We start from the raw sequence: 23949 nt of genomic DNA on the forward strand, positions 1-23949 counted from the left end.
AGCCAACTTCGTATGCATGCTGCCACTATCCCTTTATTTCATGGGCTTCAACTTTGCTGGCAAGCCTGTTATACGGCACTTTAACAAATGCCTTCTGGAGGTCCATGAGCACCACATCAACTGCATTGCCCTCATCAACCCTCTCTATTACGTCATTGAAAAATTCATTCAAATTAGTTAAATATGATTTGCCCTTAACAAGTTTATGCTGGCTTTCCTTAATTGATCCACATTTGTTCAAGTGACTGTTGATTGTGTCCAGGATTATCATTTCTAAAAGCTTTCCCATCACTGAAGTTAAACTGACTGGCCTGTAGTTGCTGGGGTTATCCTTACACCCTTTTTTAAACAGTAATATAGTGAAAAGCTGAGGCCCCCATACAGATCCTTGGGGCACATCTTGCCAAGTGGAGTAAATACCTATTATCCCAACTCTCCGTCTCCTACCTCTGAACAATTCATTATTGATGTCAGTAGGTTGCCTCCAATTTTAATGGTTTCACTCAGTGAATAGTCCAGCCATAAAGTCTTACTTCAGCCAGGATGGTGATAATCATGCTCCAGTTAGGTTAGGATGGAGACAAAAACAAACCAAAAGCAGCCAGAATTCCTACTACTAATCACTATTCAATGACCTCTTCTGGAAAGTGCACACATTTAAATATTGGGTTGCTAACAGATGTGGGTATATGTGGATAGGATTGGATGTGGCTGTGATGCCTTCACAGTCAAATTGCCTGCCAACACTCATGATGAAGGCTCACATTTGAGTAATAACTTTCAGTGAGGTACCAGAGGATGCCTAATAATCATGGAACTGTACACCAACAAGCGATTGATGCCTTTGAAGTAAAGGTGGGGAGGGGAGGGGAGGGGAGAAATATTCGTGGAAAAAAGAGAATTTTGTTTTTAAAAGGATCTTTTGCATCAGACTGAGGTGATGATATTACCAATGTTGAACACTAGGTGACAGACCTTTATATCCATTTATTTTTTGTTTCAGAGTGGAATTTTGTATAACCAGCACTAGATGGCCTTCACAGACTAAACTTTATACGGCTCGGTGAGAAGCTCCAACTAAAGGAGGCAGTTACTGATCTCATGCACCTGTCCACAGGAACAGTTTTATTTTTGAAGCCCAACAGACTGGCAGAATTAGGGCAATATGATACATTTCTCGTTTTGGTGAAGCCTAACTTTTCTATTTGTGCTTTAAGAAGGACAGGACTGGCCTCAGGTACTGTGCAGGGCTCAAAGTTTGAGGCTCATGCTCACTCAAATGGCTTGCTGGTAATCACAGTGCAGGCTCACTAATGAAAAGAGACCACTCGGCAGAGATACCAGAGGGCTGCAGATGTGGGTGGGACTGTATCTTCGCAAGAGTCAGTGCCAGGAGGGTGGAGGGTGGGGAGATTTGAAGAACACACACAGAAGATAAGGTATAGTCACTATGGACAGCTTAAAGTGTGTTTATACAAGCAGGTTGGCCTCAGACAAACAGCTACGGTTGTGGGTTTCTGCAGTAAACTAACAGCAGAGTGGTGATAGTGACATTAATACTTGAGGTTTAAAGATATAATCTGCATTTAAGTACAGGGGTATTCACACTATTGCAACTGCTTTTACATTGCGTGAGGCTTGCATTAGTGCTACCAGTTTGCTAAACTCTATCTTCCTAGCAGCCCGTTTCATAGGAACATAGAACTTAGGAGCAGGAGTAGGCCGTTTAGCCCTTTGAACTTGCTCCACCATAAGATAAGATCATGGCTGATCTGGTTGTGGTCTCAACTCCACTTTCCTGTCTGCACCCGATAACCCTTGACTCCCTTGTCTATCAAAAATCTATTTAACAGCAGCTATTCAGCAGCTTCCAGGGGTGTACATTCAGCTAACAGATGGCTGTGAGATAGGATTTCCAACTCTTGTTGGGCAGAGTGGAGATTTGATCATGTGATACCTGATCATGTGATATCTGATACAAGAACAGCAAGGTGGCACCGGATGCCCACAATTCCCAGTGCCACTGAAACCATTCTATTTTGACAGTGGGGTGGCTGCACTTGCACAGACTCACTCTGGGCTGGCTCTGGGAGCAGCTGTGTCGAGCTGGGAAGGAGCCAGTAAAGAATAAACTGCAGCATTTCAGATACAGCAGCAGTGATTTTTCCCAGCTTGCTCTCTGGAGTGCCTGGGAGATCAATCCTCAATTTCAGGGGACCCCTGGACAAACCAATGGGTTACAATGGGTATGAGACCCTGGCAAATCTAGCCCACGAAACCCAGGCAACTCAATTTAATTTGGGCTTTTATTTCTTGCTGGCTGGTTTTCTTGTTTGAGTTTTGGTTCCCTAGAAGTTTGATAAGGGCAAGTCGTAGCACAGTTGCCTCATTGGTGGATAAATATGAAATCCAAACTGTTAAATATCAGCAAATCGAGATATTAATGAATGGGAAGACATTTAAACCTGATACATGGCTCTCAAAGCTCCATGCATTCACCTTAGTGGCCTACAAAAACAAAGCTTTGGATATTCCTGATTTAGTGAATGGTAGTTATAGGGAGTCATTATAAGACTGGAATTTGATCATGGGATTCAGATAGTTTGTACATTTAATAATGGATAGCTAGGATTTTTGTCTCCATTGTGTGCACATTTTGTCTGCTGTCCCAGAATAGGGTCTCCCTATCCTCATTTCTCTTGTTAAGTGCCTCCCATCCACTTTATACTTTTGTCCATTACAACTTTCTTGATTTCTTCAATCAGTCACTGGCCATTTCTGACCTTAATTGCCTCCTGCCTCAACCCATTACTGCTGCTCCTCTACTGATTTGCTCTCCGTCTTTGCCTCTGTTCTTCCCCTTCTTTCTGATCATTTCTGCCACTTTCCTACTATGTATAGACTGCACATAGCCTTTCAAAATGTCTGCTTCCTTATAGATAAGGATCACAGCACCTAAACTCTTATCCTAACTGGGTTAAATAATATCCTGGACTACAGTGAAACCTGGCTCACAGAGAGTAACACATTCTCCCTAAATCAGGCTGTTCCATCTGACACTTTATTTCATCACATCACTCACCATAACCATCATGGCGGTGGCATGGCTTCTTTTGCTAGGTCCATCTCAGCCTACTGCCTTCTTTACAAATTAATTACAGACGAGGTAGGCCATTTCTACTATCTCAGTTCATCTAGCCAGAAGTCCAGAAATACCCTAACGTTTCCCCATTGCAGCATCTAACTGGTTCTAAAGGATTCCAAGTTTTTGCATCCAATACATCCAAGTGTTTATCACTCTCTGTGTGAAGTTTCTGACATTATTTCATTTTTTTTTTACCAGTTTGAACCCATGTCTCCCTGTTCTGCTCTCGCAATTTGGTACCTTCTACTCCCTTCAGCACCTCATCCTCCGACCTCTTTTTAAAATATCTTCCTTGTCTTCTGCTCTTGCAAATTTCCTAGCACCTTTCTGAGTTAAGATTCCCTCGCTTATTGCCAATAGGTGAGGAGAAAGTTCTTTGTACATAAGGTATTTTGGAGCATGATGTGCTTTGAAACAGTGGGTGGTTTTAAGAGAATATTGGCTAAATATTTGAAGCAGGGGAAGATACTGGGCTATGGGGAGAGAGAGCAGGGCAGTGCGATTAGTTTTAGATTTCTTCAGCAAATGGCCACACAGATATGATTGGCTAAATGATTTTCGGTAGCAACAGCTTTCCTTCTGCAGCAGGATAACCTTCACTCTAATGGAATTTTAAAATGCAGCAAAATAAAAAATAGTTAAACTTTAAGATCAAGACAAATATTAATCAACTATTAATGAAAAAGAGCCCTCCTCCACCTCAGATAAAACCCACACAATAGCCTGGACCTTTCTGTGTGGCACAACCTAGAAGTGAGACTCAAAACTGTGCCCATTCTGGCAATATCAGTTTACCCTCAGATTTCCTGTGAATTGCTTAAGAACATGTCCAAACTTAAAATGGACATAAATCCAAGGAAAGTGCCAAACTCACACTATATATTTCTTCAAGTATGAAAGCTAAAATTACCAACCCATTTAACCATCAATCGTACACATTCGGCACAGCGTGTTTAACCTGCAATCAGAGATGTTTTAACTTATGTCATAAATTGTCTTCGACAAAACAGAAAACATAGTGCAGTTCTGTGTGAGGATAAATGAACAAAGATGGTCACGTAAGCCCAGTAAAAACAGCAGAAAAATTTCTGTTTCCTGCTGTGCCTGAAATTCTGCTTGCATTTTGAGGAGGTCCTCTGGCCCAATGCAATTGCAGATGCTTGTATTTGTAATCTGGCTGGCAGGGCCAGTTTTGTAGGCAGAGATACGTTCGGGTAAGAGGATTGGTATATGAATGGAAATGATTGAGGAGATTTGATCATAAATGAGTTAGGCACATAACTTGCTTCTGCTGAAAATGCTGCAATCGTTTAGGCCGCGCTATTTTATTTGTGGCTCAATTGTACAGGTTTTCAGGTGCAAATACACAGGAAATTCAAACCCTGTTAATTGTAGTAAAAGTTAGTTTAGCCAACTTCTCCGCACAGGCTCATTAACCAATTTAACATAATTGAATAATCGTTAGAAGAAAGCTGTACTTCTAAAGAATGAAGAATTTACAGTATGTCGTGACCTTTGTCTAACATAAAACAATGTATTTGATTGCGTTGGTGCTGAGAGATAGCCTTTTTAGAGCACTGCATCTGTTTTGCCCAACAGGAATCCATTGTTCATTAATGTCACCTTGTTCATGAATGGATCAATTTGTTTCCGACATGGTGCAGCTGGCCATACACCTGCTGCCTATACAGGAGGAAGTGTCTTTGGAGCAGCCCTTCATTAAACAAGAACATGAAGAAAAGGAGGATCTCACTGTGTGAATAAATCATAAAAAAACTAAGAAATAGCTGACACACCTGTTTGACAAACATTTTTTTAAAATTAATTCATGGGATGTGGGCATCGCTGGCCAGAGCTAATCCTCTGCCTGTAGACCCTGTGTTGGGGCTCTCGCCTCCATGGAGCTTGATATCTGTGTCCATCCCCTCTGCGTTGTGGAGCAGCATGTGATTGAGGAGAAAGAAGCTGCTGTTGGTGTTACTGCTCCCCTTGCTCTTCAGCAGAGGTGCAAGGTGGAGCTGCATCAGCAGCTCCCATGCCATGGTGAAGGCTGGCACCAGGGAAGTGCAGCTCCAGGTAAGTGAAGTGACCTCCAAGAAGTTGGCAATCTCCTGCAAGCAGGAGCGGCAGCCTCTCACCTGGCCATGGCCACGGCTCTTCAGTGTAAGCGATCAAAGCCATCCCAGCCATTCATTTTCACTGAAGTAGCACTCCCTGCTGTGCAATTACCTCAGTGACCCTGATGAGTTCCACACAGCTCGGTCTGCTGCCTGCTAAATGCAGAATCCTTGGTTAAAACAGCAATTAATTGCTTGCTATAATATATAAATCCCTTACCTGATAGCTGCATTGGAGCTTCCCCTTGCCTTCAAACCTGCCGGGGTGAAAGCCAGAAGGGGCAGGCTGATGTCTGGATCCCGACCTAATGTTACTTTTAAGGGATTTATCTCCCTGCATGCACCCGAACTGGCTTCCCTTTGAATGGGAAAATTCTCCCCAATGTTTCGTGCTTTTCACTAAAATCTGAAGGCATTAAGAGACGTAACAGCTTTTAAGCCAGAACAGTGCTCGGGAAAAGTGGGTGGGTTGGGGGCAAGGGAAGAACAAAGGGGAAGGTCTGTGATGGGGGGGATGGAAGGCAGGAGAGATTAAAGGAGTGATGGTGCAACTCAAAAAGGTGTGATAATGGGTGAAACAAAAGATGGGCTCAAAGACGATATGAGTGGTTGTGCAGAATTGCAGACCAGGAGAGAAGCACGGAAAATCTAGCAAAGAGAAGGATTCAGTGGGCCAGGAATGTGGCAGAGAAAGGTGGGTGGATTCCAGGTCTGGGCACCACCTTACTGGCTTTGAATCAATAAGGGATTCTCATCCCAAGCACCAGCCTGCACTACATCCACTCCCAACAACACTGGTGCAGCTATCCGGATCTGTATAAATTCATAAATTAACAGTAGCAACCCAACCATGATACCAGAGAGTTGCTAGTATCACCTCTGGGTGAGTCATTCCCTTCAGGAAAGGTCAAAAATAAAAACTGAATTGAAATAAACCCACTTGGCGTGTTCATTTTTAAAACTGTATTTACATAAGGTATGGATTTTGATAATTAATTGTTTCCTTTTTCAGTATAAGTAAATTGTTTTGTTTAGACGGTTTTAGTGCTGATTTCATCCCTAGGAGAAAAGAAACACAAAGGACTTAGGAGCAGAAGTGTATGAGTGTACGCAGAAGGATATTAGTTGCAGGGTGCATCTGCTCCAACAAGGGATGTTCATTCAGCTGCCTCACAGCTCCTCCTCCAATCACATTTCCCTGACAATTCCATCACTGTTCAAATAGAATTAAAAATTGAAGTCAACAAAGAAAACATTAACAGGGAAAATTAGTGAGAATTCTTTGTGAGTGTTTAATTAACACCCTAGCTGTAGCAGTGATGCAATTAATTGATCTCAGCGTCCCTGAACTAAGGCGGAGAAAGATCAGCTAGTGTGCCTGCTCATTACTTTTCAATGATCAATGTTGGAAATTGTGTGTGTGTGTGTTAGTTAATAGCATGCCCCATGGTCAAATAGCCTATAAACATTCGCTGAACAATGACCACTTGCCTGAGTACAGAGGGTGACTGGCGCCCATGGAAATCCAACATGTACCGGGAATGAAATAACATGAAACCAGCAAATAAATGGGAATATTTTTACTCTTATCAGTGCAAGCTCCATTAAATAAAAATAAACCTTGAGACTGTTACAGTCCTAAACAACGAACTTGCACTTTTGCATGATAAAACATATATAATTCAGGTAGGACATTTCTATAGCAACCTCATATGAAGTCAGTTGTCTAACAATATATTGATCAACCTGACAGTCATTAAGTGAAGAAAGTTAAGTAAGATTTGCTGTTCATTAATATTCATGAGTTTTCTCGTGATATTATATCACTCTACAGAAAAGTTTACAATTGTAAATACAAGTTTGTAAGCCTCATAATGGAGCACATCCATGGTAAGGAAAACAAATACATACCCTATATCCAATGACTCTGTTAAGCAAATATTGTAGAATGCAATGGGAATAAGCAAAGGTTTTCCTTAAAGTAATATTTTCATTAACAAAGTGCCTTTCAACTGGTCTCTACTGCATTTAATTATTGCAATTGATTTCTACAGAATATGGTGAGTGGCAGGTCATGCATCTTCAGTGCAGTAAAATAAAATGGTGACAGGCAACAGAAACAAGAGTTGCCAAGTGCAGAGTCAAAGTGGCACCAAGATTCTGCTACTCACTCCACCAGCTCAGCAAGCTTACCCAGAGGGCAGTTCAGCCATACAAACCAGGTAAGTGCCAGGTTTGATCTCCATTCTGTGCTGAGTTAAATGATCTCAACTGGTGTTATAGTATCCGGTTGGGTTTAGTTTCCTCTAGTTACCTTAGTAACCTCTAGTTAATGTTCCTGATTGCTATCTATACCTGGTGAAACAGTGCTGGGGTTGGCAGCAATGCCTCCACAGTCAAATAGGCTGAAATGAGTTAGGTGCCAGAGGCTGCCTGGTACCCAGAAAACAGTCAACACCGTCAGATAGGAGAGATAGGGAAAAATGCTGAAAAAAATGAATACACTGCTCTAGAGGCACCTGTTTGTATCCCCCACAAACAAAAGTTAAGAAAGAATTCTAAATGCAGAATCTTCAAGAAAAGGATGAGGTGGTAAAATGACTATGCTTATGTGGAATGGTAACCCTGCCTGCCCCAACACTTCCCATCTTCATCCCCTCTGCTGAATCAAGACTTAGTTATTGCTTCGGTAACTTCTCTTATTAGTTGATACACCAGACGCTGTGCTTGGTTGTGTTCAGGTTTTCTATACTGCCTTATGTATTAATAAGATATCCAGTTTATCCTTATATATTGGTCTCTGCTTTGGGGTGACTGGGCAGGCTAAGACTGGACTGATCCATTTCTAGTTTCAGAATTCCTTGGAAAAAATCTGTGCAGGGTTTTTTTTTTTTATCCACTTCTCTTCCCCCACCCTTATTTTACATTCAAGTAACAAAGTGCTTTCTCACATGGGTATTCCATGGAGGATCCCTCAGCACTGAAACAGGAAATCTTTTTCACTTTAAACTACAGCAGCAGAATGAGACTGAGATTAACACATCAAGCCACCGAGCAGCATAAAAAGGAGAAATTGATTCTATTGATTTCTCCTGTTAAGGGAAATATCAGTGCACATACCGACATCTTTCAATCACCCTTGTTACTGAATAGCTGATTAAGTTGGGAACACTCCTTTGTACAGGATTTCCTTTTATGTTACTTCCTCAGTCCAACTGATCCCATTCATGAAGTCAGTGTATTGGAAATCATGACGTTGCTTCCAGGCATCCTCTAATCAGCAATTTAAAAGTCTTTAACACTAACAGCTCAGATATCTGCCAGTATAAGACTGCATTACGGGTAGTTCAGTAGATTTTGTCATAGACTCAGTTTTTTTTAAAGCAGTCATAATTCATTCAATAGATTTATCCACATAGAAAGCTACGCTTAAATTTATCGCATGAATCATGAGCATTCAAAAAAATCCACAAATCATAGACCTAATACGTGAGTCACTGCAGAGTATGTGAAATTAGGGTATTTTTATGATTTACAATGGGTAAAGGAAGGTGACTTCTGAATGCACTTTGTTCACAAATTGGGCAACATCGTCTGAGTATTATTTTAAAAGTCAAAACCATTGGCTCTTATGCTCAACAGTGCTAACAATTGTGGAGTAGGAAAATTCACTGAGTCCTATTTTTTTAATATTACTTCATTAAAATATTGACCTCTTTCTGTCACGTAAGATTTACACATTTGCTTCTCTGTAAATTTGCCATAAGCTGGAATTGCAGCAAAAACAAATCCAGAGAGAGCATTAACTCAGAATAATCTAAAACAATACTATCTGAGTTTGTGCACTGCAGAAATACTCCTGCAGTTCATGGCCCTGCAAAACCACAGATTAATGGTGTCGGGAGAGGAGAGTAATGGGAAAACTAGGAGTTTGTCTCTCGCTACGTTGGCTCAGGCTGGTTTTGGCGCTGGCATTCAATATATAAATTGCAACAGGAGAGGCTTAGGTTCAGATGAACTTACTGCAGACATAAGATGTTGCTGGTCTTCATAAAGCATTCTAGGTTCATACTTCAAATTCAGACTGTGTTTATCAGAAATGTTCTTCCTTCAATTTGATGAATTTAAAAACATGTGAGCATTTAATAACTGGCAGTGCAACAGTGCAACAGCCTGGCTGTGTGGGGTTTTCTTTTATTGCGTCACTACATTATTAGTTTCCCTGTTCTTAATGTCACACCACACTTTGTCTGCTCATCTCTCTGCTGTATGTTGGCGTCTCTGAACATCTATGGCCAAAGTCAAGAAAAATCCCCTCTGAGTCTGTGCCCATTGATTCTAAAATGTTGTCCCCTGTGCTTTCAGGACTGGATGATGCTGCAGGTATCAAGGAAGGGTTACGTGACAACTTAAAGGCATTGTCTTGGGCATCTGTGCGATCCTGAACATGGAAAAGATCCTGCTGCTGGCTGATGATGGGTTCGCTCATAGTCTTGCACTGGAGAAGTTCACTAATGGCGTGTATGCCGGCTCGCTCTTGCTCTCCTGGCAAGTGGTTCCGTGCTGTTGTGGCAGTCGTGACAGACATTGGGTCTATAGTGGGGGTAGTGACACAGGGACTGAGATTTAAATAGCCTTCAGACTCAATGCAAGTTGTCATTTCTGATACAGAGTGCCTTCTGATGCTTGTGCCATTGACCAGACTTCCTTCGCTTTCATATTCTGCAACCGGGGTTAGCATTGGATTGTTGTAGCTCTTTGAGCGCACCACTGGGTTCTTGGTCAGAATTTCATTTGATTTGGAACAGCGTGGAAAGAATCGCTTTTCTATTAAAGAGAAATAGATAATTTATCCTTTTAGCAACAACATTTCCATAACGTCAAAACAAGGCCACTGCTACGACTGAGATTGAGGGGGAGAATTAACCAGCAAACCTGACTGCAAACTTGCTTCAACATACACAGTTGTGTCCATTGAAATAATCATTTCTGACAACTAAAATGAATGTACATTACTTCAAATGGGTGAGACTTAACAGGACTCAGAAGTTAGAGCACACTTCAAGTTTCAGTGAGGCATTGGAACTGAAATGACGTCTGTAAAATATGCTGCGATGCAGCTTTGTCTATTGAAATAATGGTTTGTTCTTGTGTTTTTGCCGAGACTGAACAACGCAATTTTATTACCATAAAATTATAGTTTTCTTATTAAAATTATCGTCTCCACGTTGCTTTTCTTTAGGTCTCTGCAAACCAGGAGTTATCCTTCTGTTGAGAAACACAAATGTCCACCTACTCTCCTCCCAAGGCCCATAAAAAATTACTCCACAACTGGCTGGTTAGCGAAAAGAGTTAATTCAAGAGAACTTAGCCTCTGGTTTTTCCCTCCTTCCCAGAGTTAAGTGCATAGATTCCATTGTACAAAAACATACCATAACTTCTGCAAGAGTTACCCTATCTAATGTTGCTCTTCAGATTGCTCTCTGTAACCTTTAATAACCTCTTCTTATTCCCTTTTCAAGGAATTTATGGAATTTGCTTTAGCAACTGTTTGTCTCACTCTTTGTGGAAAGTAAGTTTTTTCTAAACTTCCCTTTAATTCTTCTTGTGCTTATCTTAAATTTGTGGAAAGCCACTAGAGATGCACCAGGGAAATTGATGGCTACAGGGAAGACTTGCTATGGAGTGTGGAGAGGTGCAGCCAGAGAAGGAAAGGGAAGATTAGCGAGATTGACTCCAGGAGAATGTTTTGGTGGTAGACGGATAATGCCTCAGACGAGGAATCAGACGACTTGAGTAACTACTGGGCAGAGCTGCCAGTCACTGCCTAGATTGAGGTAGAAAGAAGGAATGAGAGCCTGAGGCAGCAGAAAAAAAATAAGTCTTAAGGAGTGAGTACTGGGAAAGGTGCAGCTAGTAACGTAGGTTGGGAAAATTTAGTTGGGGACGGTAAGAGTAAAATGATAGGCAGAGGCAGAATGACGAGGGTTGAAGGGCAGAAGGCAAGGCAAGAAGAAAAAAGGTAAGCAGAGAAGCTTGGACCACAGATAGCAGTCATTATATACGTGCAGCGGAGACAGAAATAACAGAGGGCTAGAATAGATTGTTTGCCCACTCTCAGATAGAAAATGCAAAATAGCCTGGCAGGAATAAGTGATTTGACTTGTTCCAGTCCGACTCAGGCCCCCTCCCCCAACTCTTTTTCCAGTGCATTGATGACTGTAACGGTGCCATTTCCTGCTCCTGCCCCTTTATCAACTTTGCTTCTAATTTCCGCCCTTCTCTCACCTTTACATGGTCCATCTCCAACACTTCCTTTCCCTTCCTCAACTTCTCTATCTACATCTCTGGGGATAGGCTGTCTACTAATATCCATTATAAGCCCACCGACTCCCACAGCTACCTCGACTACACTTCTTCACACCCTGCCTCCTGAAAGGACTCCATTCCATTCTTCCAGTTTCTCCGTCTCCAACGCATCTGCTCTGATGATGCTACCCTCCATGACAGCGTTTCTGATATGTCTTCCTTTTTCCTCAACCGAGGAATCACCCCCCACTGTTGTTGACAGGGCCCTCGACTGTGTCTGGCCCATTTCCCATACCTCTACCCTCACCCCTTTCCCTCCCTCCCAGAACGGCGACAAGGTTCCTCTTGTCCTCACTTTCCACCCCATCAGCCTCCATATCCAAAGGATCATCCTCCACCATTTCTGCCACCTCCAGCGTGATGCCACTACCAGTCGCATCTTCCCCTCCCTTCCCGCCAGCATTTCGAAGGGATCGTTCCCTCCATGACACCCTTGTCCACTCCTCCATTACCCCCACCACCGCGTCCCCTTCCCCTGGCACCTTCCCCTGCAATCGCAGGAGGTGTAATACCTGCCCATTTACCTCCTCTCTCCTCACTATCCCAGGCCCCAAACACTCCTTTCAGGTGAAGCAGTGATTTACTTGTACTTCTTTCAATGTAGTATACTGTATTCGCTGCTCACAATGTGGTCTCCTCTACACTGGGGAGACCAAACGCAGACTGGGTGACCACTTTGCGGAACACCTCCACTCAGTTCACAAGCAGGACCCTGAGCTTCCGGTTGCTTGCCGTTTCAACACTCCCCCCTGCTCTCATGCTCACATCTCTGTCCTGGGATTGCTGCAGTGTTCCAGTGAACATCAACGCAAGCTCGAGGAACAGCATCTCATTTACCTATTAGGCACGCTACAGCCTGCCGGACTGAACATTGAGTTCAATAATTTCAGAGCATGACAGCCCCCCATTTTATTTTTATTTTTAGTTATTTGTTCTTTTATTTTTGTTTTTGTTTTATTTCATCTTAGTTTGTCTAGTTTGCTTACCCACTTTTTTTTTCATGTTTGTACTTGCAGCTGTTCAATTTTTAATCGGTTAACACCCTATCTGTACTAATGCTTTGTCTTGCAACATACCATTAACATATTGTTTGCCTTTGCTCCATGAGCTTCTGGTCAGCTAGTCTGTGACCTTGTCCTATTTACACCTTCTCCTTTGTTATCTCTTGCCCCACCCCCGCTTTACTTGCTTATAATCTTTCACATTTCTAATATTTGCCAGTTCTGCAGAAGGGTCACTGACCTGAAACATTAACTCTGCTTCTCTCTCCACAGATGCTGCCAGACCTGCTGAGTATTTCCAGCATTTCTTGTTTTTATTTCAGATTTCCAGCATCCGCAGTATTTTGCTTTTATTATATAAGTGATTTATGAATGGATACTGTCAAAATGCTCAAAAGACACAAAGGCAAATTGCAACTTAATGAAAAAGAGAAAGTTAATAATATAATCAAAGAGAAACTAGGTATTCCAGTGAGTTCAAACACTGCTTTTCAGTCCTGAAATCTAGAGTTGAATCCAATCCCAAAAGTTGATCTCCCACCTACAACTACAAGAAGGAAAATACGTGCACTTTTTGTGGTAGGCTTAGGGCCATACAAATATGGATATTTTATCTTTTTGGTGTGACACATATACATTTACTGCATTTACGGATCATTCCTGAACCAGACCTGCTTGACGTGCCGCCTCCAAAGAAACTCAACCAAGGGAGTGTTCAGGCAGTGGGCCAATATTGTGTTAGTCCAGTGTAACATCTGCAGTCGACAACGCCACAAATCTAGTGCACTTTGTGGTGCCCCACACATACTTAAACAGTTCAAGTTTAACACATGGGGGCAATAGATAGTGCATTGGATGGCAGCTAAAGTGTGTGACACTAGATGTGGCCTATGTTTGCTCTGAGTTTTGAAGAAGTCAGAGGGCCAAATTATAGTTAGCTATCATAACCTGCCAAACACAACCACTGCAACACAATTAGCATGTTAACAGGTAAATATAACATGTAATAGAATGGCTTTCAAGAGTCAAAGATGAGTAACACCATCATGCCCAGACTATTCAAAAAGCCATTAATACTTTTCATCTGGTGAATAGTCTTATATATATTTGGGATTTCTTTTCAAAACCTCACCTCTTCTAATGGCATTCAATTTGACCGTTCTATAAATTACTTAACTCCGTTTCTCAATGATTTGTAGTTTGTAATTTGTAATGGAGAACTGGTTATGAATGTTCTTACCCAGAAAACATGCTGAGTGTGTAACCTGTTCGTCCCCCATGTGCAGACCATATGTTCCCAGGTACGGAGACACCACCTTCTGTATCAGCAACTCCAAACGCAGGTAATCCCCCGTCACACCCTTAGATTCATGAACTCCCTGGAATAGAAGAAGTCAGTTCACTAGCTTGGTCATGCTGGAACACTCACTACTCACAGCTTTGAACAGGAGAAAAAGAACTGAGGTCCGATGCTTTAATCAGGCTTTCCAATGTACATAATTAAATTAGTTGTAATCTGTTACAATCTGAGTAGAAAATCTTTGTTTTTGAAGACCCAGTGTCTAAGTGTACAATGCTCTGTGTCACAGTTCTGTACAAATTTATCATCTTCACACTGAGAGTTCTCAGTTTCACCTGATTTCCTCTGTGAGCAGCAGAGAAAGTGAATGCCAGGGATATGTTTGAAGGAGAAGTTTGGAGGCTGCAACCACGCAGTCTACACTCGTGATGTTAGAGGGACTGTTTGATATAGAACCAGCCGTGTGGCTTGGATGATTTTCATTCAGTGTGGGATTAGAGTGAGTGACGGGGATGAATGAAAGCAACTTTGTGCAATGTCCAAGGACAGCATAAGAGGGGTTTAGCATGTATCAGTTCTTTGCAATGTCCGTGAACAGTGCAGGAGTAAAGGAAACATGCTTTCACTATCTACAGCAGCTGAAACAACTAAATGATCAGGCTAAACATGGTCAATTCACAACAGAGAAAACTGCTACACCCACACATGCACACATGTGAATGTCAGTTCACTACAGAGGTTGAATAAAGTCAAATGAAGTAGTCAACACCTACACAACTGCTATAAAAATGGTGAATACCACTGAAAAGCCCTAATTCCTTTTTAAAGGACCTACTTTGTCACAGGGCTCCCTGCCATAATCAGTAGCCACAATGGAGGAAAGACACTTATAGCACACAAAAATAATGTGCCACGATCCCAAGGAGTAGCAATATCTTTCAATTTTGTAACAAGAATTTCAATAGAGTACAAAATAGGCCAGAAAATGATTTCCACTTAGGATTTAACAACCATCTGTCCAATATTTAATGTGTTCATGGTGTATATGAAAGGATTTCTCCTATCTGTCTCTGTACATGCATCACATCAATATGTACCTGTTCTCTACCCTTACAGCATAACTGTAGCTAACAGCGTAAAGCTACACCTTTCAATCTTTGAGCTAACATGCTTCAGTCTGTAGGCCTGTGAACATTCCAGGCTTGCACACACTGAAGCATCCTGCATGTGCAAGAGAGAGACAGCATACAACAGATATGGGCCTAATTTAAATATGCAGAAATATGTTTACATTTGGGACATTAACGGAGGCCAGAACTGTTGACTGCTCACGCAAATGAACAAACAGTTGGCCACAATGAAGACTGAACTTGTAAACAGCTGAAGAATAAGTTGTTGTCAACTTGTATTTCTAGGCCTGTAATCAGATTGAGTGCTGCTCTAATAGTTTATAAACTTTTTTCTATAGATTTTATGCTGTTTAAGATGAAGGATCATGGTGCAGTGATAGAATGCTTCCTTCTTTGTACCCAGTCTTCCTAACTAGCAGTTCAGAGCCAGAATTAACATAAATCAGATACATGTCAAATGAGGCTCAGATAGCCTCCAACATGTCGGCTACTCTAGGTTCAGATGTAGGTCATGCTGAATGACTAACTTTTCCAACACAAGCCAACCCTGATGCCTGAATAAAGGCTCTTTGTAGTTTAAGGAAAATTACTACTGACCCATACACAATTTGCATTGTGGACCTCTACTCTCTGGGAACTTTATAAAACTGGAGAAATTAATGTCACATATCAGGTAGACTGATTTTAATCTCAGGCACACAGCTGAAATCACAACTTCTTACAGCACATTTACCCTTTGCCAAGGGCCTGTTCACAAAACATGTGAAGAAACAACGCCCCCCCCCCCCCCCACCCAAATATGTTTAGGTGAGGGGTAATGTTCTGGTTCTCCTCCCCATGAATATTTTTCCACTTCCCCATCCAGGGCCTCAGATATCAGAAACATGGATGATTTTAAAATACAATGTAATTTTTTTTTAACCTTGATTCACCAAATGTTGAGAGACTCCAGTTGCAAACATCACACAAGTCTTAAGAAAACTGAAGGGTCCAGATATATTTGCAACAGAACATTATACAAATTATACTTTTGTTTTGCCTGTTGTGAACCAAGCAAAAAACAAAATGCAGTCACATCTGATCTCTGTAATCGACGAGAAAGGTAAAGATCTCATAAAATGAGAGAGATTTTAAACTGGTAACTAAAACTTTAACCACCTACATGCTTCGGGGCCCCCACAACAGTCACTCTTTTTCTGCATCCTGTTTTGCGTGCTGTTTTGGTCTGAAAGTGTCACTAGATTTCAAAGCATGAATATCATGGGTCATTCTGTGCTCATCAGTCCACTTCACTATGAATGAAAGGAAGGACAGTACCTTTTTTTACAATTACTTGAATTACAGTCTCAGTTGTGCTTTAAAGGATGGGGCTACTGTACTGGAATATTACAATTTATAGAATTTCCCTGAGGACAACTTTATTCTATCCAATTTCTGTAAAGCATTATGGACAGAAATGACAGAATTGTGCAGTAACCAAACAGTAATTAAAATAGGAACTGCCTCCTTACAGATCCAGAGTAAAATGATTCTGCAGTGTGCTGTACAGCATGTAGCCAGAAAAAAAAGTTGAAAGCTCAGGGATCCAAATGACTCTAAAACAAATAAAAATAGATTAATCACCTGCATTATCGGATATACTGAGAAAATGGCTGCCTTTATGCAGTGCAAAATAGAATCTTCACTAAAATGTGGGTACCGATTATGGAAATCATGGACTGTGCTGATATCCGAAAAGACCAGTGGTAAGTAACCAGACCAGATAGTATGGAAACTATGAACAGAAATTTTAAGGCCAGAGAGGAACTTTTCTTGAAGGTTGCTGCTTAAACTCAAAGATGTGGCCATGGCTTATTTGTCTACATCTTATGTACTTAAATGTGTTTCTTTTAAAAAAGATATATCTGACAAATGTTCAGCTGCTTCAACAACAAAGAAACACATTGACTCAGAGAATGTAGTGTGAGACAAGGGAATAACACAACCTTGACTAGAGATAACATCATGAAGTTTCTGCACGTTATTGATGAACCTTTATATATTTCAGGCTGTGTGCATCCTGTACAATACATATATGTACAGAATTTATTTTTTCCATGTTAAGTTTATCACTCTGGCTCCACTAATGGTTAGTTAAATGAATCCAGTAAGTACCTTAGTCACACAGACCAGGAAGGTTCCAGGTTTAATCCCCGACCTGTGGTAATCAGCTAATTTCCACTGCAGGAGAGAGAGGGCCACTGCAGTTGGCCTCGGAAAAGCTCAATCACAATTCAAAAATATCGGCTGTTAATGTGAACGTGTTGAGTGAGGACAAGATTGAGCTCGATTGTATCTTTTATCAATATTGCAACTCGCCCTCCTTTCCCCAATTTTTCTGTCCTTTCTAAAGATCATATATCCTAAAATATTTATCTCCCAATCATGCCCAGCTTCTAGTCAGGTCTCTGTAATGATTACTACATTGTACACTTTAAGCTGCATTTGTGCTCAGAACTCTTGCTTGGTTAACTGGCCCCGTTCTTCCGATACATCCTGTGGGTCTTGTTCTCACATTTTTGACTTGCTGATTTTCCCCTGCTATGCATTTCAAGCTTTTTTTTCTGCTTTTTGCTACTGACTATAGTTGATGAGGGAGATAAAGCACAGAAGATTCACGGTTTTGTCATTTGATGGAGAAAAGAATGTAAATGGGCTCAGTAGACAGAGGAAAAGATACTGTGATGTGTCCCGACACAACTGCAAATTGATCTGGAGAAAGCAGCCAAGGGAGGAACACTGCTGAGAAACATCAAGAGAAATGGTAACTGCACAATGCAACTGAAAGGAAGTGGCGAGATATCTTTGTTTCTGTTGAAAAAGAGGTTGCGGCTTTTAGGCTTTACTCCCAAGATGGCTAACTTTGGAATGGACACTGATCGCATGAATAATATATCAGTCAGTCTGTCAAGTCACTTCTTCAAAATAAAGGTAGCTATTGTTTCTGTCTGAAATGTATTTGTGGCCCTAAATTCTCTAACTTAAATTTGCCTGGATGTGTAGGGAGTACGTGGAGGCTGAATATGCTGCTCCACAAAAATTGCATCTTATCAGCACTTGAGTGGTGAACCTGCAGGTTTCTGGTTCAGCAGTTCCAGACAAATTCAAATTCTGGTAATCAACATTAGGATCAAAACTGTGTTCTAAAAACAGACTTTCAGGCAGGTGTATTTTATTTGCACAGTATCATTTAGTGCCAGTTTTCACCCTTTGGCCAAAATAACCCTCTAAAAATCTTGAAAGAAATTTAAAGGACAAAAGAGAATTAGTGAACACAGAATATTTTGTTTCACCCTGACAAATCAGTCACCATTGATTTGTGATAGTGCAATGCACTGTCTTACACTTAATCACAACAGCACCAGTTTTAAGATGGTGCTTGTGTTGAGGGATGTACATTTCTTCTACATTGAAACTAAATGGATATTTAATGTGCATGCCCTTTACTGTCTCTCACTCTTTTCAGTACAGACACAATCATTTCACCATAGAAACTGCAGCAAAGCCTTTTCTAGTGGAGGAAGACTTTGTACACAAAGAAAAGAAAGCTGAACTGGAGAGAGAAGGCAGTTTTAAAATCCTAATTTCCCTGGCTGCACACAATGGTCCCTGTACGAGAGAACAGTCAGGGGCCTGCAAATATTCACTCAACCTCTGCCAAGCCCCCTGAGACTAATTGTTAGGGGCAACGTGAAGTGCAGCTCAAAGACACTGATGATTTTTGCCCGTTTCATGCTTATTGTGGATTGTGGCTGTGCTTAGTATTACAATGAGTGGGGTGGGCAGTGGGGGTAAATGGGAGCTGCGGGTCAGAACCGGAGCGTGAATACTATGGTTGGCATTTAGAACCAGGTCCTATAGCCCTTGCTGCAACAGGTTAACTAATTGTGCCTCCAGGTCACTGAAGTTTTAACCTACAGACATGCATTTTATGCTTTGGATGGTGCTTGCTGCTGACCTTGAAGAAAACTGTCCAAAACAATCTAGCGATCTTTATGGTGCAGATTTCCCTTTGCCCATGGTTAGTTTGCATCTAAGACGATCAAGCTGAGGGGATCTCCAGGTGTCCAGCAACAGTGATGTCATCAAGTACATTGAGAATATTCTCACAGACAGCAAACCAGGAAATAAAATGCATTTATTATCTTTCACCTTTTATAAAGTTTACAGAGAATGAAATAGATGATTGGGGCATACATATGAAAAGCTGGGAGATCATAGACAAACTTTAAAAAAATCAAAAATTTGAAATGATCAGAATTGAAAAAATTGACATTACACATATTTCCCACAATTATAGCACTGTCTTCCAAGGCCAGTAAGATTTCCAGCAGTAGTTAGGGGTTTGTAGAGAACCTCATTAACAAGACACAACTTTATTGGAGGTTTTAGCAGTGATATTACAGCATAAAAAGGGAAGTTTTCGTTAGTTCAGTGATTTCTAACCAATTACAATTTGTAGAGACTTGAACAGTGCACATTATGGGGAAGCTTAGAATCACTGACAGTAATTTCCAGATTTCCGCATTTAACTGTGCATGTGGAGGCTCCAGAGGTTGTTGTCGGTTTCAGAAGAGGAATGATGGCGAACGCTGACAGTTTTAGTTAATACTGCAAAATCTGGGCCACAGTCTGTGCATGAATGCAAAAAATGTTGGCTTCACTTGGGACTCCTGGAATCTGAATAGAAATGTTACTTGAAGTACAGCTGTGTTATTGTACTTTTGTAAATCTTCCTGCTGGCTTGGACTAACAGGATATATGTGGTGTGCAAGCAATGAGGTATGGGTCTCCTGAGAACACGACAAAGTGTGATGAAACAATAAAATATACCTCAGAAGTGCAGTGGCTAAATCCTCCACTAGGATATGGCAACATGACAGCAATTCACTCTAGTTTCTTATTACCACGTTTAAGTGTAGACCAGCAGAAAGCGGAGAGTGCAGGCAGACAATTTTCTCCCAGTCTTCTGCCAATGCCAATTTTGAGATGGCAAATGCATAACAGTAGCCTTGGCTGTTTTCTATCCATCCTCCCTTATCTCCACCTGGCACTCTTCTGGCTGCATGCACGAAATATAGGCTGAAAATACTAGCCCCTATGGGACAGTGTGTCAAGACGTCAGTACATTATGACACCTTGAAATTCACTCATACTGCTTTTCTTCCTCTTTCTATAATGTCAGAAGAACTGCTCCCCACTAACCAACCATGCTGTCTCATTGCCAATATTAGCATCATTCTGGGTTTTACTCTTGATAGAAGGTTCGCTTCTAGTGGTGAGCTGAGTTACGTCTATTATTCGACCCTCTCAGAGCACCGAAAGGTACCATATTCTCTTTGGGAAGGAGTCACATGATTGCATATTCTGATAGTTCGAAAACCTATAGTCTATCTAATGGGATCCCAGTGGCGATTTCTGAAACTTTCCGAATATGGTTTACTCCTGTACCTGTATACTATTATGTTTCCTACAATTATAGCACTGTTTTCCTTCTGGTTGGCACTGCTTCCTGTACAAGCCCAGTAGAGATGGGATTTCCTGTCATATACTATCAATATAATTCAGCGATAGCCAAAGTGCAGGCCCACCTACCTCAAGCCCTCTCTATGCCCTTCACCCCATAGCCAGAAAATACTGACTAAACTTCAACATTTTAAAGAGGTTAAAACATATTTTTTTTTAACCTCCAGTCTGTGTCTTACCCCCACACCTCTGTCTGGCAGGGGCTCAGTGGCAGGCCAAAGCACCATGTTCTTTAGGCACTCCTGCACTGGGATACCTAGCCGATGCCCACACTGAAAAATGAAGTCAGGAACACTCTGTCCTGCCTGATTTGAAAGCTTCCAATGGACCCACTCCTTCTCCAGATGCAGGCAAGCTCCAATTCGGTTTCATCCAAACCCCCATAGGAAAGTCCCAAAAACCTTGGGGTAACGTAGAAAGGATGGAAACCAGACAAAATGCGTCTTTACCCTATTTTGTGACCTTTGTACCTGGGGAACTGGATGTTGCCTGGGAACCAGGTCAGGAAAATTGTTCCTGTGGCATCTGAGATGAAGTTAAGATGGCTTGTCATAGGATTTGGTATACAAAATTATATATTTACGCCACATGATAAAGGGAGTAAGAATATCAACCAGTAACATTGGAAAGTATGAAATCCACAATTGTGAGAATCTTTTATATCCCACTGCTCCAAAGTCAAAATATATTTGTAACCCGATTGGTTGATAAACAGAGTGAGGGGATGTCAAGTAGGATTTTTTAAGGTTATTAAGACCAACCAAAACTGCATTATGGCATCATGTCAATGTGTTTTGATAAACACTGGCTACCAGTTTATGGGGAGACAAAAATACCTCAACTCCCACCCCCAGTTGTTTGAGGAAATAATTTTGCACCACAATGACTCAGTGAGTAAATTCACATGCCATGGTTCAGACCTATGCAGGCCAGAAAAGCACCAAGATTAACCTCAGTTAAGTACGGAGTTATCCAACTTCATTGAGGGCAGTATATGATGAATACAATAAGCTGCAGTGCCCCAGAGTGGCTGTGTGGGGTTGGCTGGGGAGTGGGGGGCAGGGGAGGGGAGCAGGCAGGATCTGCACACCAGACGTCAGCACAAAATCTAAGCTCACTTCAGTGCAGTACTGAGGGAGTGCTGCACTGTCTGAAATGCTATTCTTTTGATGAGATTTTAACAAAGCCTCCAGCTGCCATAGAAACATAGAAAAATTACAGCACAGGAGGCCATTCAACCCGTCGCGTCCGTGCCAGCCGGAAAAAACTAGCCGCGCAATCTAATTCCACCTTCTAGCACCTGGTCCACAGCCTTGCAGGTTAAAGGCTTGCTCAGGTTGGGAAAAAGAACCAGACGCAAACCCCACCAATCCACGTCCCTCCAATTTTGCCCCAAGCCCGACCCGACTACCCCTCTAATTACCTTCCAACTGGGAAACTCCATGAAGCTGCAGCGCATGTGTGATGATGTCATAGTGATGTCACTAGCTCACTGCACAGACTCAGTTTCGTCCCGGACTCCCAGCTCAGGTAAGTTTTTTTTATTTTTAATACTTACCGGCAGAGCACTTACCATGTGTGTCCGACCCGACCCGAATCGGCCTGACCTGGACCCGGCCCGACCTGAGCCTGAAAGCCGGACCCGGACACATGTCGTTGGGTCCCGTCGGGTTCGGGTCAGGTAGCAGGCCTTTATTGCAGGTTACAGCATGTCCAGGTACCTTTTAAAAGAATTAAGGGTTTCTGCCTCCACCACCCTCTGGGTGAGAAAGTTTCTCCTCATGTCCCCTCTAATCCTTCTACCAATTACCTTAAATCTGTGTCCCCTGGTAATTACCTCTCTGCTAGGGGAAACACGTCCTTCCTGTCTACTCCATCTAGGCCCCTCATAAATTTTGTACACCTCAATTAAATTACCCCTCAGCCTCCTCTGTTCTAAGGAAAACAACCCTAGCCTATCCAATCTTTCTTCATAGCTGCAACTTTCAAGCCCTGGCAACATTCTAGTAAATCTCCTCTGTATTCTCTCCAGAGTAACTATGTCCTTCCTGTAATGTGGCGACCAGAACTGTACACAATACTCCAAATGTGGCCGAAACAGCTTTTTATACAGTTCCAGCATTACATCCCTGCTTTTGTATTCTATACCTCAGCCAATAAAGGAAATCCCTATGCCTTCTTCACCACTTGATCTACCTGTCCTGCCACCTTTAGGGACCTACGAACAGGCCTCTCACTTCTTCAACCTCTCTCAATATCCTCCTGTTTATTGTGTATTTCCTTGCTTTATTTGCCCTCCCCAAGTGTATTACCTCTCACTTCTCTGGATTGAATTCCATTTGCCACTTTTCTGCCCACTCAACCAAACCATTGATATCTTTCTGGAGTCTACAGCTATCCTCTTCACTATCAACTACACGGCCAATTTTTGAGTCATCAGCAAATTTCCCAATCATGCCTCCCACATTTAAGTCCAAATCATTTATATATACCACAAACAGCAAGGGACCCAACACTGAGCCCTGTCGAACGCCACTGGAAACATCTGTCAACTACCACCCTTTGCTTCCTGTCACTGAGCCAATTTTGGATCCAACCTGCCATATTCCCCTGTATCCCATGGGCTTTCATTTTACTGACCAGACTGCCATGCGGGATCTTGTCAAATGTCTTACTAAAATTCATGTAGACCACATCCACTGCACTACCCTCATCAAACCTCCTTGTTACTTCCTCAAAGAATTCAATTAAGTTAGTAAGAAATGACCTTCCCTAACAAATCCCTGCTGACTATCCCTGGTTAATCCGTGCCTTTCTAAGTGGAAGTTTAGCCTGTCCTTCAGAATTGACTCTAACAATTTACCCACCACTGAGGTCAGACTGACCGGCCTATAATTATTTGGTCTATCCCTCACACCCTTTTTAAACAATGGTATAAGGTTCACAGACCTCCAATCCTCTGACACCTAGCCCATATCTAGTGAGGATTTGAAGACGATCCTTAGCATCTGCTATTTCCTCCCTGGCTTCCTTTAACAACCTGGGATGCAATCCATCCGACTCTGGTGATTTATCCACTTTCAAGGGTGTCAGACCCTCTAGTACTTCCTCTCTCATTATGCTAATCGTATCTAATATTTCACACTCCTCTTTTACTACGTCAGCATCATCCCTCTCCTTTGTGAAGACAGAGGCAAAAAACTCATTAAGAACCCTGCCCAAATCGTCTGCATCCACATATAAGTTCCCTTGTTCATCTCTGATAGGCCCTAACCTTTCCTTAGTTATCCTCTTGCTCTTAATGTACTGATAAAACATCTTT

General features: G+C 41.9%; 1 protein-coding gene across 6 annotated transcripts in view; it reads right to left on the reverse strand.

Moving 5' to 3' along the window:
- Positions 1 to 6827: 6827 nt before the first annotated feature.
- LOC137379669 (proline-rich protein 5-like) overlaps positions 6828 to 23949 on the reverse strand; it is a 185655-nt gene continuing 168533 nt past the window's right edge. For all 6 annotated transcript variants that reach the window (XM_068050840.1, XM_068050842.1, XM_068050843.1 and 3 more), the window contains 2 exons: positions 13873 to 14011; positions 6828 to 10089 (listed from right to left, as the gene is read on the reverse strand). In XM_068050840.1, the coding sequence (XP_067906941.1) occupies positions 9497 to 10089; positions 13873 to 14011 (732 nt within the window). In that variant the 3' untranslated portion in view covers positions 6828 to 9496. The remainder of the gene's footprint in view (positions 10090 to 13872; positions 14012 to 23949) is intronic.

The sequence above is a fragment of the Heterodontus francisci genome, chromosome 18 (genome assembly GCF_036365525.1).
Source record: "Heterodontus francisci isolate sHetFra1 chromosome 18, sHetFra1.hap1, whole genome shotgun sequence".
Classification (NCBI taxonomy): domain Eukaryota; kingdom Metazoa; phylum Chordata; class Chondrichthyes; order Heterodontiformes; family Heterodontidae; genus Heterodontus; species Heterodontus francisci.